The sequence below is a fragment of the Dermacentor albipictus genome, chromosome 1 (genome assembly GCF_038994185.2).
Source record: "Dermacentor albipictus isolate Rhodes 1998 colony chromosome 1, USDA_Dalb.pri_finalv2, whole genome shotgun sequence".
Classification (NCBI taxonomy): Eukaryota; Metazoa; Arthropoda; class Arachnida; order Ixodida; family Ixodidae; genus Dermacentor; species Dermacentor albipictus.
The window spans coordinates 124,554,994-124,568,820 of NC_091821.1; the positions used below are offsets into that span (position 1 = coordinate 124,554,994).

At 48.4% G+C, this 13,827-nt stretch overlaps 1 protein-coding gene across 1 annotated transcript; it reads right to left on the reverse strand.

Annotated features, from left to right (window-relative positions):
- Positions 1 to 2,133: 2,133 nt before the first annotated feature.
- LOC135904857 (uncharacterized) lies at positions 2,134 to 3,051 on the reverse strand. Its single transcript, XM_065435840.1, has one exon. It carries the CDS (start codon positions 3,049 to 3,051, stop codon positions 2,134 to 2,136), a length of 918 nt encoding a protein of 305 aa, XP_065291912.1.
- Positions 3,052 to 13,827: the final 10,776 nt, after the last annotated feature.

Genomic DNA, 13,827 nt, shown 5'->3' on the forward strand with positions numbered 1-13,827 from the left:
AAAATTCTGTGATAGCGCATACATGTGTTGCTCGATTTCTTTGCCTCAATCTATCGAAAAGGTGAAACAGCTTATTTGCTGCGCTCAAATTTCGCATTAGGAAGTAACGTAATCGTCGGTAATTTTTTTTATCTGCCAAGCAATAGCAAGATGCACACATTATGCTTGTATCCCCCAGAGGAACGGTGATTTAGCTGTTCATATGACGTAACTCTGCAACGCCAACTCATATTAGCAAATGCACAGGAATGTCCAAAACAAGCGTGTGCAAAGCGCCCTTGCAATTGTAATTCCAGACAGCAGCCGTTATATTCGATGCCGATGCTGCTTGACAATTCACCGAGTGCGTAGACATAAGCACCTTTTCAGATTCGCACGGGGCTCGAAAACCGCAAGAGGAGACATAAAATCAGACATATAATTACAACATTTTAATATATGAGCCAAAACAGTTTAATGTTAGGGCTAAATACCATGAGAGCGATTAAGTGCGCGACGGCGACAAGCGACGGCTTCGAGCGACAAAACGGGCCGTCGCTTGAACAGATCGCTCGGTTCTGGAAACTTAGAAATCGTCGCTCGTTTCCCGGAAGTGCTATGAGTGACTAGCCAATAGTGCGAAGCCGGAACTGAATGTACATCACTCATGTGCTACCCATTGTTGCGCCTAACCAGCAAACGTTTTAATTTTTAAACGTGCAAGGATAAGAACCTACTGCAAGACCTTCGGAAATATTTTATGCGACTTACTACAGTAAAATACATGAACTTTAATTATTAAAGCACGCGTCACGCTAGTTTCGACGCGTATTTGCAGCCCTCATACCGGCAACACCGGGGAGGCGTCACTCAAAATCGTTGCTCGAACGGAGTACAACTGGTAGGCGACGAGCGAACGCGACAGCCATCTCCATCGCATCGCTTGTAGCAGCCGCGCGCAAGATCGCTTATATGGGGTTTATACTTTATTCAGCATAAAATATTGCTTCCTCATGCGTTGTCAGCAAGTTCAAGATAACGAGCCCACCTGACCTCTTGTAGCATGCAGCTAAATGACTGCGGCAAAGTTTCTAGCTAGCACTGGTGCTGCACGTAACTTGAGTGGTCGCAGATTACTGATGGGCGAGACACCTTAAAGCGCGCGGCTTATTTATAACGGAAGCATGCCGCCAGCAAAATGACGCCTTTTGTCATGTGGCTCCCTATTTCAACATCGTTCCGTACACAGTAGAATGCCAAACTGAATAAATTCAAACACACAAAACACACGCTAAGCATGCTCCGCATAGGCTCGGAATCATGGGCTGGTGAACAAACCATTAAGCGTCCTCTCGCTTCGCGTTTTATTGAACATACATGGTTCTGGCAGCGTTTGCGATTTTCGGAGCTCTTACGGATAGCGGCAACTGATAAAATCACATGCAGTTATCGCGACGACTGGCTTTTTCGAATGACATCGAGAGGCACAGCACGCTTGCCTCGAGAGGCAGGCGTGCTGTGTCGAGAGGCACAGCACGTCTGCTAAGCACCGCGACGACTTCCTGGCGATAGCATGCCATCTACGCAAAATGTGCACCTAAGTTAGAATCCACTTACCGTGGAGGATTTGTTGTTATATGCAACGAATGACGAACGACTGTCGTGTTTTCGCGGCGACGCGAGATGGCTGACACACGATCTCCCTTGCATGGCCTTCGTTGCAGCTCGCTGGACGCTGGAGCAACTCCGCTCGCTGGAGCAACTCCGAGTGAAAAAGTAGAGCGCTCGCTCTGCGTTCCTTTGAACTGTGGCCGCATGTTCTCTTAGAAGCGAAACGCTGTGTCATTTGCTCAGCGTGCGTGAATGATACATCGCCATGTTCGGGGCCAGCCTCCTACAGTTGAAGCAGAAGATTACGCTATGTCTTTTTCTCTATTGCCGCAAGGTACAACGGGCATACTACTCTCTCTCTCTCTCTGAAGGGCAGAGTGAAAAGCACATTTCACTCTCTCCTTGGTGACGGAATGAACAATGCGTTTCATTCCACTCGACATTTTGCGAGAGTAAAACAACACTGTGAAGAGTAAATCGGCTGCTTCACTCCTGCGATACCCTCCTTAGTTTTTAGAGTGCAGCACGAAGCAACTTCCCTGATTACCTGAAACGATCAGCCTTAGTCGGGGGAACCACGCTGACTTCCGCGCTCGTGTCTATAAGAAACTGTGCGCCGGAGAACTTGTCGATTACCACAAAAAGGCAGCTGGAACGACAAGCCACCTTCAATGATCTCGGCAGGCGTTTCGCGGTCACGAACAGAGAGGTTGGCACCTCGTGCTCGGTGCCGGAAACGCTGGTGCTACCAGCAGAGAGGCGGATGGCTGGGACTCCGCGCTTGACGTGTGCGCATAAGAGCGCGATGGCCGAGACGTGGTGAACGCTTCCCTTGTGGGGTGCTCCGGAGTGCAGCGATTGAGGTGGCGAGCTCATCGATGCGGGCCTCAAGGCGTTAAATCGCCGGGTGTGTAGGCGGTAAGGCAGCAGTGACGGACGGGGAGGTAGCCTCATGAACCTAATTGGCGATGTCCGCCAGGCGGTCCAGGGTGACGACGCCGGCCGCCGCGAGGACAAGGCGGATGGGCTGAGGAAGGCGTTGGATAAAAGCTCTCGAAGCAACGCTGAGTGGGTGGGGACGTCGCGCTCCCCGAGAAGCTGTCGTATCCGGCACAGCAGGTGGGAGGGGCGCCGGTCGCCAAGGTCTTCCTCGTTAAAGAGCTGCTGGAGGCGGGTGCGTTCCGAGGCAATGAATCTCTCCAGCACCTGATATGGTGTAGCGCCTGTGGAGGCGGAGAGAACGTCCGAGAGCTCACTGGCAACATCAGGAGGAAGTACTGAGGCGACGGAGCAGTAGCGTACAGTTTCTGAAGTGAAGCGATAGAGGCAGAATTGCGCCTCGATCTGGTGAAACCAAACTTGCGGGTTCTGGGGCCAGAAGGGTGGGAGGCGAAGCTGCAGCGACGAGACATCCTGCGGACGTGAATCCTGTTTTGTGGAGGGTTCGGGAGCATCAGTCATTGTGTTCGTCCTAGATCACCACTTGTAGGCTTATGCCTCAGGAGCGAAAGAGAAAGACAGCTGACCTGAATCGACACCGGAAAGGAACCGCGAGCCGTGGCTTCACGTGCCACGACCAGGCGGCGTCTTTATTTTCTTCTCATGCGGGCGCGCGCTATACGAGTTCTAGGCGCGCTCAAGGGAGGGCGCTACAACCTCTTTGGCAATGATGGTGCTTAATTCGGCCCTTAAGCTGCTTCTTGAGTTTGGGCTCGGCATTGCAGGATTCCCTGATCCTGCCCGTGTATAGTAGACATAATGTCGCTTCGAATAAGACGACCTTTCAGCAGAGTATCGCGGAGATCATTCCTCCATAAGTGTAGTAGTGCTGAATGTTGTACAAACACTTGTGGCTTGTCTCGCAGTCGCCTTTTTGCAATATTGCATAAGAGTGGCAGATTCTGGGTCGCGCTTCATTTCTTGAGCAATACGTTTCATGGAACTGTCTGCAGCGGGCAGTTTCAACCGTAAAGAAGTAATGCATGAGCCGAATACACTAGGAGTGGAACTTGTCTGGGTTTTGTTTTCCCAGCACTGGCACCAATGGTCTATGGTATGTTAGTAGCACAAAATGCAAACGCCTAAATGCTCGTCAAACCTTTCGCTAGCCCACGTCAGTGCCAAACACTCGTTTTCAATTTGCGCATATTGCTGCGAAGTCAGATTTTGTGACGTTGGCGCAGAAATGACCACTCGGAGGTCTCCATTTGCTTGCCCTTGAAGAAGGACCACGCCGATGACGTGTGATGAAGAGTCATCGAATAAGACAGTACGAGTTGTTGGGTTTTACCTCAGTAGACAAAGTTCGAACGAGATCATTGCTTTAATCTTTGTGAAAGTGGCCTGTTGTGTATATATATGTAAACACTATTTGTAGCTGAACATAGCATGCATTTCCCATTTAGACCTCAGACTAACCAGTGCAAAAGATTTCTGTGTCAGACATACATATGGTTACTGCTCCATGATTTGAACATTGATAGCTATGTTTGGTGCAACTTGAGTAGCCCATTCATAATGGACTACTACATACAACATCCACTTTGCACCTCTCATTTGATATTCTACCCTTCGACAGAGAAGAGAAAAGCCCAGATTGGAATATTTTTTTAGAACAATATTGAAAAGGCACGCAGATTTTCGGCATCACACATCTCCATTTTCCACACGTGGTACTTACTGCATGTTCTGAATGCGCATGTATTGCCAGTTGTATCAGATGTGAAAATACATTGATCTACGTATTTTTACGTGTATATTTTTTAACTTACCCATAGGTTCTTTCTACTCTACATCTACAGACACCTCCTTCGGGAATGGTTTGTGTGCTGTGCCTTCATTATGAATATAAGTGTTCTGAAAGCTGTGAATTCATAAAGTAGAGAGCCTATAAAATCTAAACAAGAAACCTATAGGCTTGCAAGAGCATCGTGACAAACCAGCTGAGATGGTGGCCCCATTCTAAAGCTTTGTTCCCACTTGTACTGTTGCATGGTTGTGACTGATATGCTCACGAACGTTGGCGTCATTCACATTTTAGGTGATGAGTGACGGTTGCATAAGTGCGACTTTTTCCTCTACCTCTGCCAGTGACTTAAGTACATGTAGCACGTTGAGCTGTGTTATTATTGGTGTAGGTGAAGCGATATATCAGGCACAGTTTCCACACACAATCTGATTAGCCAACAACATACAGGAACCGGTCTTGGAACTAGCAGTTTTGCAGTGGTCCACTAAATTGACTGTTGAAGAGGGAGATTTCACTTGATCGAAAGGCCCATGTGAAAGTGGGCCTAGAACTTATGACACCAAATGCTGTCACCCTGCATCACTGAACAACACAAGACAGAATGATGAGCTGCACTAGTATACAAAGTGCTGTAGCTGCGTTCAGTATTTCGATGCAAGTATACTAAACACAAAACTTTCAGTTGAGATGACATAATCAACAAGGCCACTCAAATAAGCTATGGAAAAGGCTAAATAAAAAGTTGCTACTCAGGTACTGTTTTTGGTCTAAAACATGCACTCACATGAAACAGATACAGTCCATGAATCGGTGTATATGGTGCTAAAATTCGTGGTTCCACAATATCTTATCTGGCTCGGTAATAAATTTATGTCAAAAGGTAAATGTAGCACGCTGACCAAAACAGTAAGGCTAATATAATATAGTGAGCAGATATTCTGCCGGCAAAGTCAACTGAAGATTTTGTCAGCAGTTCATCCTCATTGGCTCGCTCCGCTAACATAACTTATGCTGGCAAAACTGCACATTTGTGTCCAGGGTATTGTTATGACAGCAAACAGGCACCCTTTATATTGTGATATCAGCTGAATTCTCAGGCGTAATGCACCTTGGCCATTAAAATGCTTAAGAATGAAAAGAGGCGAGGCGAGGCACCTTTTTCCATCATAATCTGGCAGCGCAGCTCAAAACGGTTGGGTTAATGAGTGGAACTGTGTCCTGCTCAAAATAAAGATCGTCGAGATGGCCACTTAAAGTGTCCAATATCCTACACCCACGAATGACAGATAACAAACGCTTACAGCTAGATGAAAGAGTACTGGAAAAACACTTCATGGGCGTACTTTGAAGGTACAAGTCAGATTAAGGCCCATTATGCGGCACTGACCGTCGGCAGAATCAACAAGAGGATAGAACCTAAAGCACTTCCTAGGTAGATTATGCTGGTACTAGTAATAAATTTTGTTTGCATTAAACTGAACGCTCGTGCCAACATGGGTGACCCGAACCACAGAATGAACTACGATCGACCTACAAAGTAACGGCAAACTTTCCTTTAGGTTACTCTGCCCACGTTAGTAACGGGATCATGGCTAGCCAGTCACAAAGAACTGTCGACAAAATTTAATGCAATTCTGCTGGCTGCTAGCAGACTATCATATACCACCATACCTTTCTTCAGTCCTACTTATTTTTACACGCATATTGCTTTTTGTAAGAAAATGTAAATTTGTACAGAATCAGAAGGATCCAGCTCTTACCTATAATATATTCATCCACCATGCTATACTGTCTGTCTGTCTGTCTGTGCTGTCTGCACAAACAGGCTTTGTGCTTGGTCACCAGCGAAAACCAAGCAGTTAAAATTCCCGGGCATGCAAGCCGCTTGCATCACAAAATATAAAGCCATTTATTTACGGCAATCTAGAAATTCCTGCTATTCACACTAACATTCACATGATAAAAATCAAGGCTGCCTGAAATTCGCATTCATGACATTAGTGCTCGCAGGTGTACCCACATTTTACGATAGCGCTGTATGTATTGAAGTATGTAACTTAAAGTGTTCTCTAAATTACCCTCACCGATAGAAGCATCTTCAAAAGTGCAGTAACAATTTTTGAAATAAACGATAGATGTACGAAGCAGAAAAGGCCGGTGTGATCGGGCTTTCTCGATCGGGGTACGACACATGAAAACGCGGTCGGCAACACTTCCGCGCTGCGCAGTTAACTTCTGGGCACACGCACATCTCGTAAAACGAGCACTTTTACGCCTAATACCTCTGCGACACATCGCGTGTATATATATATATATATATTGTTACGTCCAAGCGCGTCAAAGGGACGCGGGGATCAAGAAGAGAGGGGAAGAGGAGAACGAAGACTGTGCAGCGGCCATTCCTGTTGTTCGTAGCCTGCCGTTCCTGCTCTCGCACGCCTCAATAAACCCCTTTTCCCCGTGCTTGTAACAAATTGGTGGAGGTGCGGGGTACACCTCGTAACCACGGAGCCTACGCTGCTACAACTTCGCCGAAGCCGTCGACTTGCCGGACTTCCGCCACCCTCACCTGACATGCCTGAATACGCCTGCCAGACTCCCGAAGGATCTGACGCGGCTTCTAGGCCAGCACCTGGTGTTCCGTGGCAATACTACCGCGTGCCACTCACTTTCGGAGGAAAAGCCGGAGAAGATGTCGACGAGTGGCTCACGAACTACCGAAGGGTGAGCCGGTCTAACGGTTGGAACTCGACCGCACAGTTGTCCAATGTTGTATTTTCCCTTACCGACACTGCGCTCGTCTGGTACGAGAATCACGAAGACACGCTCACTTCGTGGGAGCTTTTCGTCGAGGAGCTCAGAGCGTGTTTTGGAGATTCTAGCGCAAAAAAAGAAACGCGCTGAACAGACGCTTTCGCAACGAGCTCAGATTCCCGGCGAGACCTGTACGACTTATATAGAAGAAGTGCTGAAACTGTGTAAAATAGTCAACTCTCAAATGTCTGAAGATGACAAAGTTGGACATTTATTGAAAGGAATAGCCGAAGACGTCTACAATTTTTTGATCGGCAAGGAAAGCTTGGATTCCGTGTCTGACGTCATTCGCCACTGCCGAACCTTTGAGACGCTGAAGATGCGACGGATAATACCGAAGTTTGGTCGCCTGGCTAATGTCACGACGGTGGCGAGTGTAGACCCAAGCTCGTGTGTTGACCTTCCATCCACTATCCGGCAGATTGTTCGCGAAGAGTTGCTCCATCGGGAAGAGATGTACCGTTGCACACCCGGCATCACTGGCGCGTACTCAGCACACGAGATGAGAAACACGGCCGTTTCGACGACATGGCAACCCACGGTGAACTCAGCGACCATCGAGTATAGGTCTACCCCACAAACGAGAGGGACCATGAGCTATCAAGGTCATGACTACGACCAACGCCCACGCCGCACACACGCCTCCCAGCGGCCGATGCCTAGCCATGATGAATGTCACCCACCTACTGTCTATGCAGTCGACAGCAACATGCGCGACTACATGGAAGAACATCGCAATTTGAGGCATCTGCCGGTATGTTTCCAATGCGGTGTCGCGGGCCACATAGCGAGGTTCTGCAATCGTCGCCCAACGACGTGGAATGGTCGATCCGGATCTTCAACAAGGCCCACACCTCCTACGAGGACAACTCAACAGCCGTACACCGCCTCTTGGTCAGCTGGCGTCCCTTCTGGCAACGATTACTGGCAGAGAAGCTTCCGGAGCCGCTCGCCCGCATCTGACAGGAGTTTGACGCCACCGCCGACTTCTCGTGCACCGCGTTTACGTCAATCTCCATCGCCAGTGCGCCGCTCAGCCTCGCCTTCACAACCGGAAAACTAGCTAGCGCGGCCGATGGGGGTGAGGTCGCTCGACACGTGCTATCGACAGAAATGCCCCCTGCAGTTGCTATGATTAAGAACAAAGTGCATGTACTTGTTGATGGTGTTGCTACAATGGCTTTAGTGGATACCGGAGCAACTGTATCCGTAATGAGTCTCGGTTTTAAAGGTCGGTTGGGGCGTAAAGTTGTATTTCGGTGGGACCAGGCTGCAACGTTTTGTGGAGTGAGCGGCGAGTCGTTGCGCCCTGTTTGTGTGTGCACTGCTGACGTGTCCTTGGCTGGTGGAGTTTTCGCGACGGAATTTGTAGTTATTCCCCGATCGACGCACGAAGTGATTTTGGGCATCGACTTTTTGCGACAGTGTGGTGCGACCGTCGACTGTCGCACGGGGGAAGTTTGCGTCGATGGCCATGTTTCGTCCGGGCTCTTAGAGGAGACTTGCAGTCAAGGTGAACTTTGTGTATCTGCAGATACTGTTGTGCCTGCGTCCACCTCTGTGTGCGTGCCGGTTGTGTGTCGCGGTGAAGTGCCAGACAGTTTCGATGCCTCCGTAGAGCCAATGCATCTAAATTGTATGAAGAAGAACATTTTTGTCCCTCATTGTGTGATATCCATCGGCAAGGGGCGTGCTGGCTTGTGGACGGCCAACTGCTCGGCAGAACCCATCCTGCTTCCAGACGGCCTGAAACTCGCCTACTTTACAGAATACTCGTCCTCGTCCGTAGCCGTACTAACAGATCCGCCGTGTGAACCTGCTGACCTTCGCCACGTCTCAGACAAAAAGCTTCTGTCTATGGTAAACAAGTCACTCAGCACGAGGGAGCGCCATACCTTGGTGGATACGCTTTCTAAGCATCTGTCAGTGTTTGACTTTGTGCAGCCGGACAAAGCGTTCTCGATTCCCGAGTCACGAACACGCCATACTATAGATACGGGATCTGCGCGCCCGATCAGGCAAAAGCCTTATCGCGTGTCGCCTAACGAGCGGAAGATAATCGGGGAACAAGTGAGTGACATGATGAAAAATGGAATAATACAAGAGTCCTCGAGTCCTTGGGCAGCTCCGGTCATACTTGTCAGAAAGAAAGACGGTAACTGGAAATTTTGCGTAGATTATCGAAGATTAAACGCCGTGACTAAGAAGGATGTCTACCCCCTGCCCCGGATTGATGATGCAATTGATTGCCTGCATTCGGCCTCTTATTTTTCTTCAGTGGACCTGCGCTCAGGATATTGGCAAATCCCTATACACCCGGCAGACAAGGAGAAAACAGCCTTCATAACCCCGGATGGATTATTCGAATTCAATGTGATGCCATTTGGGTTGTGCAACGCTCCAGCAACCTTTGAAAGGTTCATGGACACCATTCTGCGTGGGTTAAAGTGGAACATCTGTATGTGCTATCTTGACGACGTTGTTATATTTGGGCGCACATTCAATGAGCACAATACGCGCCTGGATATTGTCCTCGACTGCATCAAAAACGCTGGCCTGGTTCTGAATTCCAAGAAATGTCACTTTGGTGACCGTCAAACCCTTGTGCTGGGTCACCTTGTTGACAAAGACGGTATCCGGCCTGATCCCCTCAAGACGGCAGCTGTCGAGGCATTCAGTGCACCGCAGTCAGTGAAGCAACTTCGCAGTTTTCTGGGCCTTTGCTCTTACTTTCGCCGATTTATTCCTGGTTTTGCTGACGTCGCTTATCCTCTGACAAATCTGCTACATAAAGACGCACGGTTTGACTGGACACCCGAGTGCGATTCTGCATTTCGTCAGCTGAAGTTCCTGTTAACCTCCCGACCTATCCTTCGCCACTTCAATCCTACTGCGCCGACAGAAATCCACACAGATGCTAGTGGCGTTGGTCTGGGTGCCGTATTGGTCCAACGCTATGACGACCGTCAGCACGTGATTGCTTACGCAAGCCGCTCATTAAGCAAACCTGAACGGAATTACACGGTGACAGAGCAAGAATGCCTCGCTGTAATCTTTGCGGTTCAGCGATTTCGCTCGTACTTGTACGGACGCCCATTCCAAGTCGTCACAGACCACCATTCCCTGTGCTGGCTCGTGAACCTTCGCGACCCTTGTGGTCGCCTTGCGCGCTGGGCTTTGAGGTTGCAGGAATATAACTTCACTGTTTCCTACAAGAGTGGCCGAAAACACGCTGACGCAGACTGCCTTTCCCGTATGCCGCTTGCCACGACGGACTGCGACGCAGACGATTTTGATCATCTCGTCGCTTCTGTGACACCCGCTTTTCCGGATATCGATGCGTTCAAAGCAGAACAACGGACAGACACTAAATTGGAGCCACTCTTTACTTCTGCCCATTCAAGTGCAACAAGCAGCTACTGTGTACGTGACGGGCTCCTGTACAAAAGGAACTACTCAAGCACGGGTGCACGCTTCCTTCTAGTGGTGCCGGAGCGTCTCCGGCCAGCAATCCTTCAGGCTATGCACGATGACCCTACCTCCGGTCACTTAGGCACTGTGCGCACACTTTATCGCATTCAAGAACGCTTTTACTGGCCCCGGATGCGACATTCGGTTGAGTTTTATGTCGCCAGCTGCATACAGTGCCAACGTCGGAAACGCCCAACCACTGCCCCATCTGGTCTCCTTCAACCTGTGCCGCCTTCCAGCTCACCCTTTCGGCAAGTTGGAATTGATCTGTTGGGCCCTTTTCCAAAGTCATCTAAGGGGAACCGCTGGATAATTGTCTGCGCCGACTATTTCACACGCTATTGCGAGACGGCGGCTATACCATCAGCAACTGCCACCGAAGTGTCGCTTTTCTTACTTTACGCTATTGTTCTACGGCATGGACCGCCTGGTGTTATCATAAGTGACCGGGGACGTCAATTCACGGCGGATATCGTGGAAGAACTTGTGCGTTTATGTAACTCGCACCTCCGGCACTCGACGCCGTATCATCCCCAAACGAACGGCCTCACTGAGCGCACTAATCGAACAATCACCAACATGCTTTCCATGTATGTTGCGTCCGATCACAAGAATTGGGATGAAGTTCTACCGTTTATTACTTACGCCTACAACACCGCCAAGCACGAGACAACCGGCTACAGCCCCTTCTTCCTTCTATATGCTCGGCCGCCCCGGTATACGCTCGACACTGTCCTCCCTTTTTACGACCACGACAATCCTACGGTCGCCGATGCGCTATGTCTCGCTGAAGAGGCTCGGCGACTTGCGCGTCTTCGGACTTTGGCATCACAAGAAAACTCCAAAGCCCGCTACGACGCACGACATCGGCCTGTTACATATCACCCTGGTGATCTCGTTTGGCTTTGGACTCCCACAAGGAAGCGCGGTTTGTGTCAAAAGCTGCTGGCAAACTACGATGGACCGTATGTTGTCATCGACAAAGTCAGCGAAGTTAACTATACTCTCGCGCGCCTCACGAACACTGGTAGACGTTCTGCTAGGACACAAGTCGCACATGTCGCACGGTTGAAATCATGCACGCCACGACAAGCTAGTTGACTCGCCCAGGGGGCTTTGTCTGCGAGGGGAGGCATGTTACGTCCAAGCGCGTCAAAGGGACGCGGGGATCAAGAAGAGAGGGGAAGAGGAGAACGAAGACTGTGCAGCGGCCATTCCTGTTGTTCGTAGCCTGCCGTTCCTGCTCTCGCACGCCTCAATAAACCCCTTTTCCCCGTGCTTGTAACAATATATATATATATATATATATATATATATATATATATATATATATATATATATATATATATATATATTGTGTGTGTGTGTGTGTTAAAATATTATGCTGTATTATTCAATATAAAATATTATTGCGGTGCTAGTGGTGCTCGTGTAGCGCGTTTAGTCTTTGGTATTTCTCCTACCATTGCGGTCGTGGTCACCTCTGTTTCGAGTACCAAGCGTATTACTTGCCCAGAACCGGTTGACTAGCAAGAAGAGCAGTAACATACCGGCACGAAGAAGCGCCGGCTTCAAGAAACTTGGTGAGAGGATTGGTAGTGAATCCTTCTATGTAGACGGCGCAAGTACGACTGGCGACCGTCTAATTGATTTCGGTCTTCTCTGCAGCTTCTTGCAAGAAGTTGCTGTGTGTAAAAAGTGCAACAAACGAGACATAATTTTGGAAGAAGCTGTTGACAGGCGGAGCGGTCATTATAGTCCTCAACAATATGGACAAAGAGCGCGTTGACAGGGTAGAATTCTATGACTCTGCCGAGAGCAAGGAAAGGTGACACAAAAAAAAAGAAAACTAACAAGGGTTTTGGAGACACCTTCAAGAAAGCCAGCAGGGAAATGTATTCTCCTGGGCTATTTTGAGCATCCATAATCAATATGCGAACATAATCCTTCATTTTTCTCAAATTCAGTTTTTTTACAAATTTCTCATTGTACCTTTTCTCAGAAAGCATTAAGCCGATTTTAGTGAAACTTTGCACACATATGCTAAAACCAGCCACAAATATTCTTTAAAACCTAAATTATAGGGCTTCACGTGTGAAAACCACTTTCTGATTATGAGGCACGCAGTAGTGGGAGGCTGCGGAAATTTGGACCACCTGGGGTTCTTTAACGTGCACCTAAATCTAAATACACGGGTGTTTTCGCATTTCGCCCTCATCGATATGCGGCTGCCGTGGCTGGGATTCGATCCCGCGACCTCGTGTGTAGCAGCCCAATGCCATAGCCACTAAGCAACCACGGCGGGTCATAAATATTCTGAACTAAAAAAAATCACTGCTGATGCGAATGATAATGCTGGAAGAAAATTACACTGCGAGACACCGCACCCTATCTGTATCTGCATGCAGTGACTCATTTTTGGACGAAAACTCCAATGAGGGTATGATATCTCTTTAGTTCAGATATAATCTATGGGTATGTAGAATAACACTGCTTAATACCATCCCATCCCAATTTCTGGTTGCTGAGAAAAGGTACATTGAATAATTAAACACACCTAAAATTTTGGGAATGGACCACAGGAAGGGTAAGCCATCTATCGAAAAAGTAAGGTTCTCGTGTTCATCCACTGGCATTTTTGGGAGCACATATAAGTTGATGTGAATACCCACACCCGGTTCTAAAATATCCCGTTGAAGCTAACATACTATACCTCCATAAGCTAACTGTGCCTCCTTAAAGCACTGATGGCGTTGAGGCGGCTTTGGTGCGAATGGACGAGCAACGTGTCAGAAGTGGCCGACATTAGCATATGGTGGTGTCTCCATTGAAACCAATCTAACGCGGCGCATATGCGCAATGATAGCACCCTAATTTGCTGGTTTGAGAAGCTTAGGCAAATCCTTGTTAGTAATGGAAACGTCGCTGACAAATCACACCAGCTGTGGATGCATCATCCATCAGGAGAAAGGAGCGCACTTTGATGCCGCCTATATATAGTTCGGTGACTTGTTGCAGTGTTTGCAACGCACCCCCATGAGTAACATGAATTGAAAGGATACTTTTTTCGCATATTTATATAGTGTTCTTAAGCTCCTTTGGCACAGCACCTTAAAAAAAAAACGGATAGTGCTTGCCTCTTTAAGGGGGTATGGCAGGGTAAACAAAACCCCCCTCCCCCTCCAAAAAATCGAATTTCCAAT

Excerpts from the sequence above, each read along its gene's own strand:
- LOC135904857 (XM_065435840.1), bottom strand. The coding sequence starts at position 3,051 with ATGACTGATGCTCCCGAACCCTCCACAAAACAGGATTCACGTCCGCAG.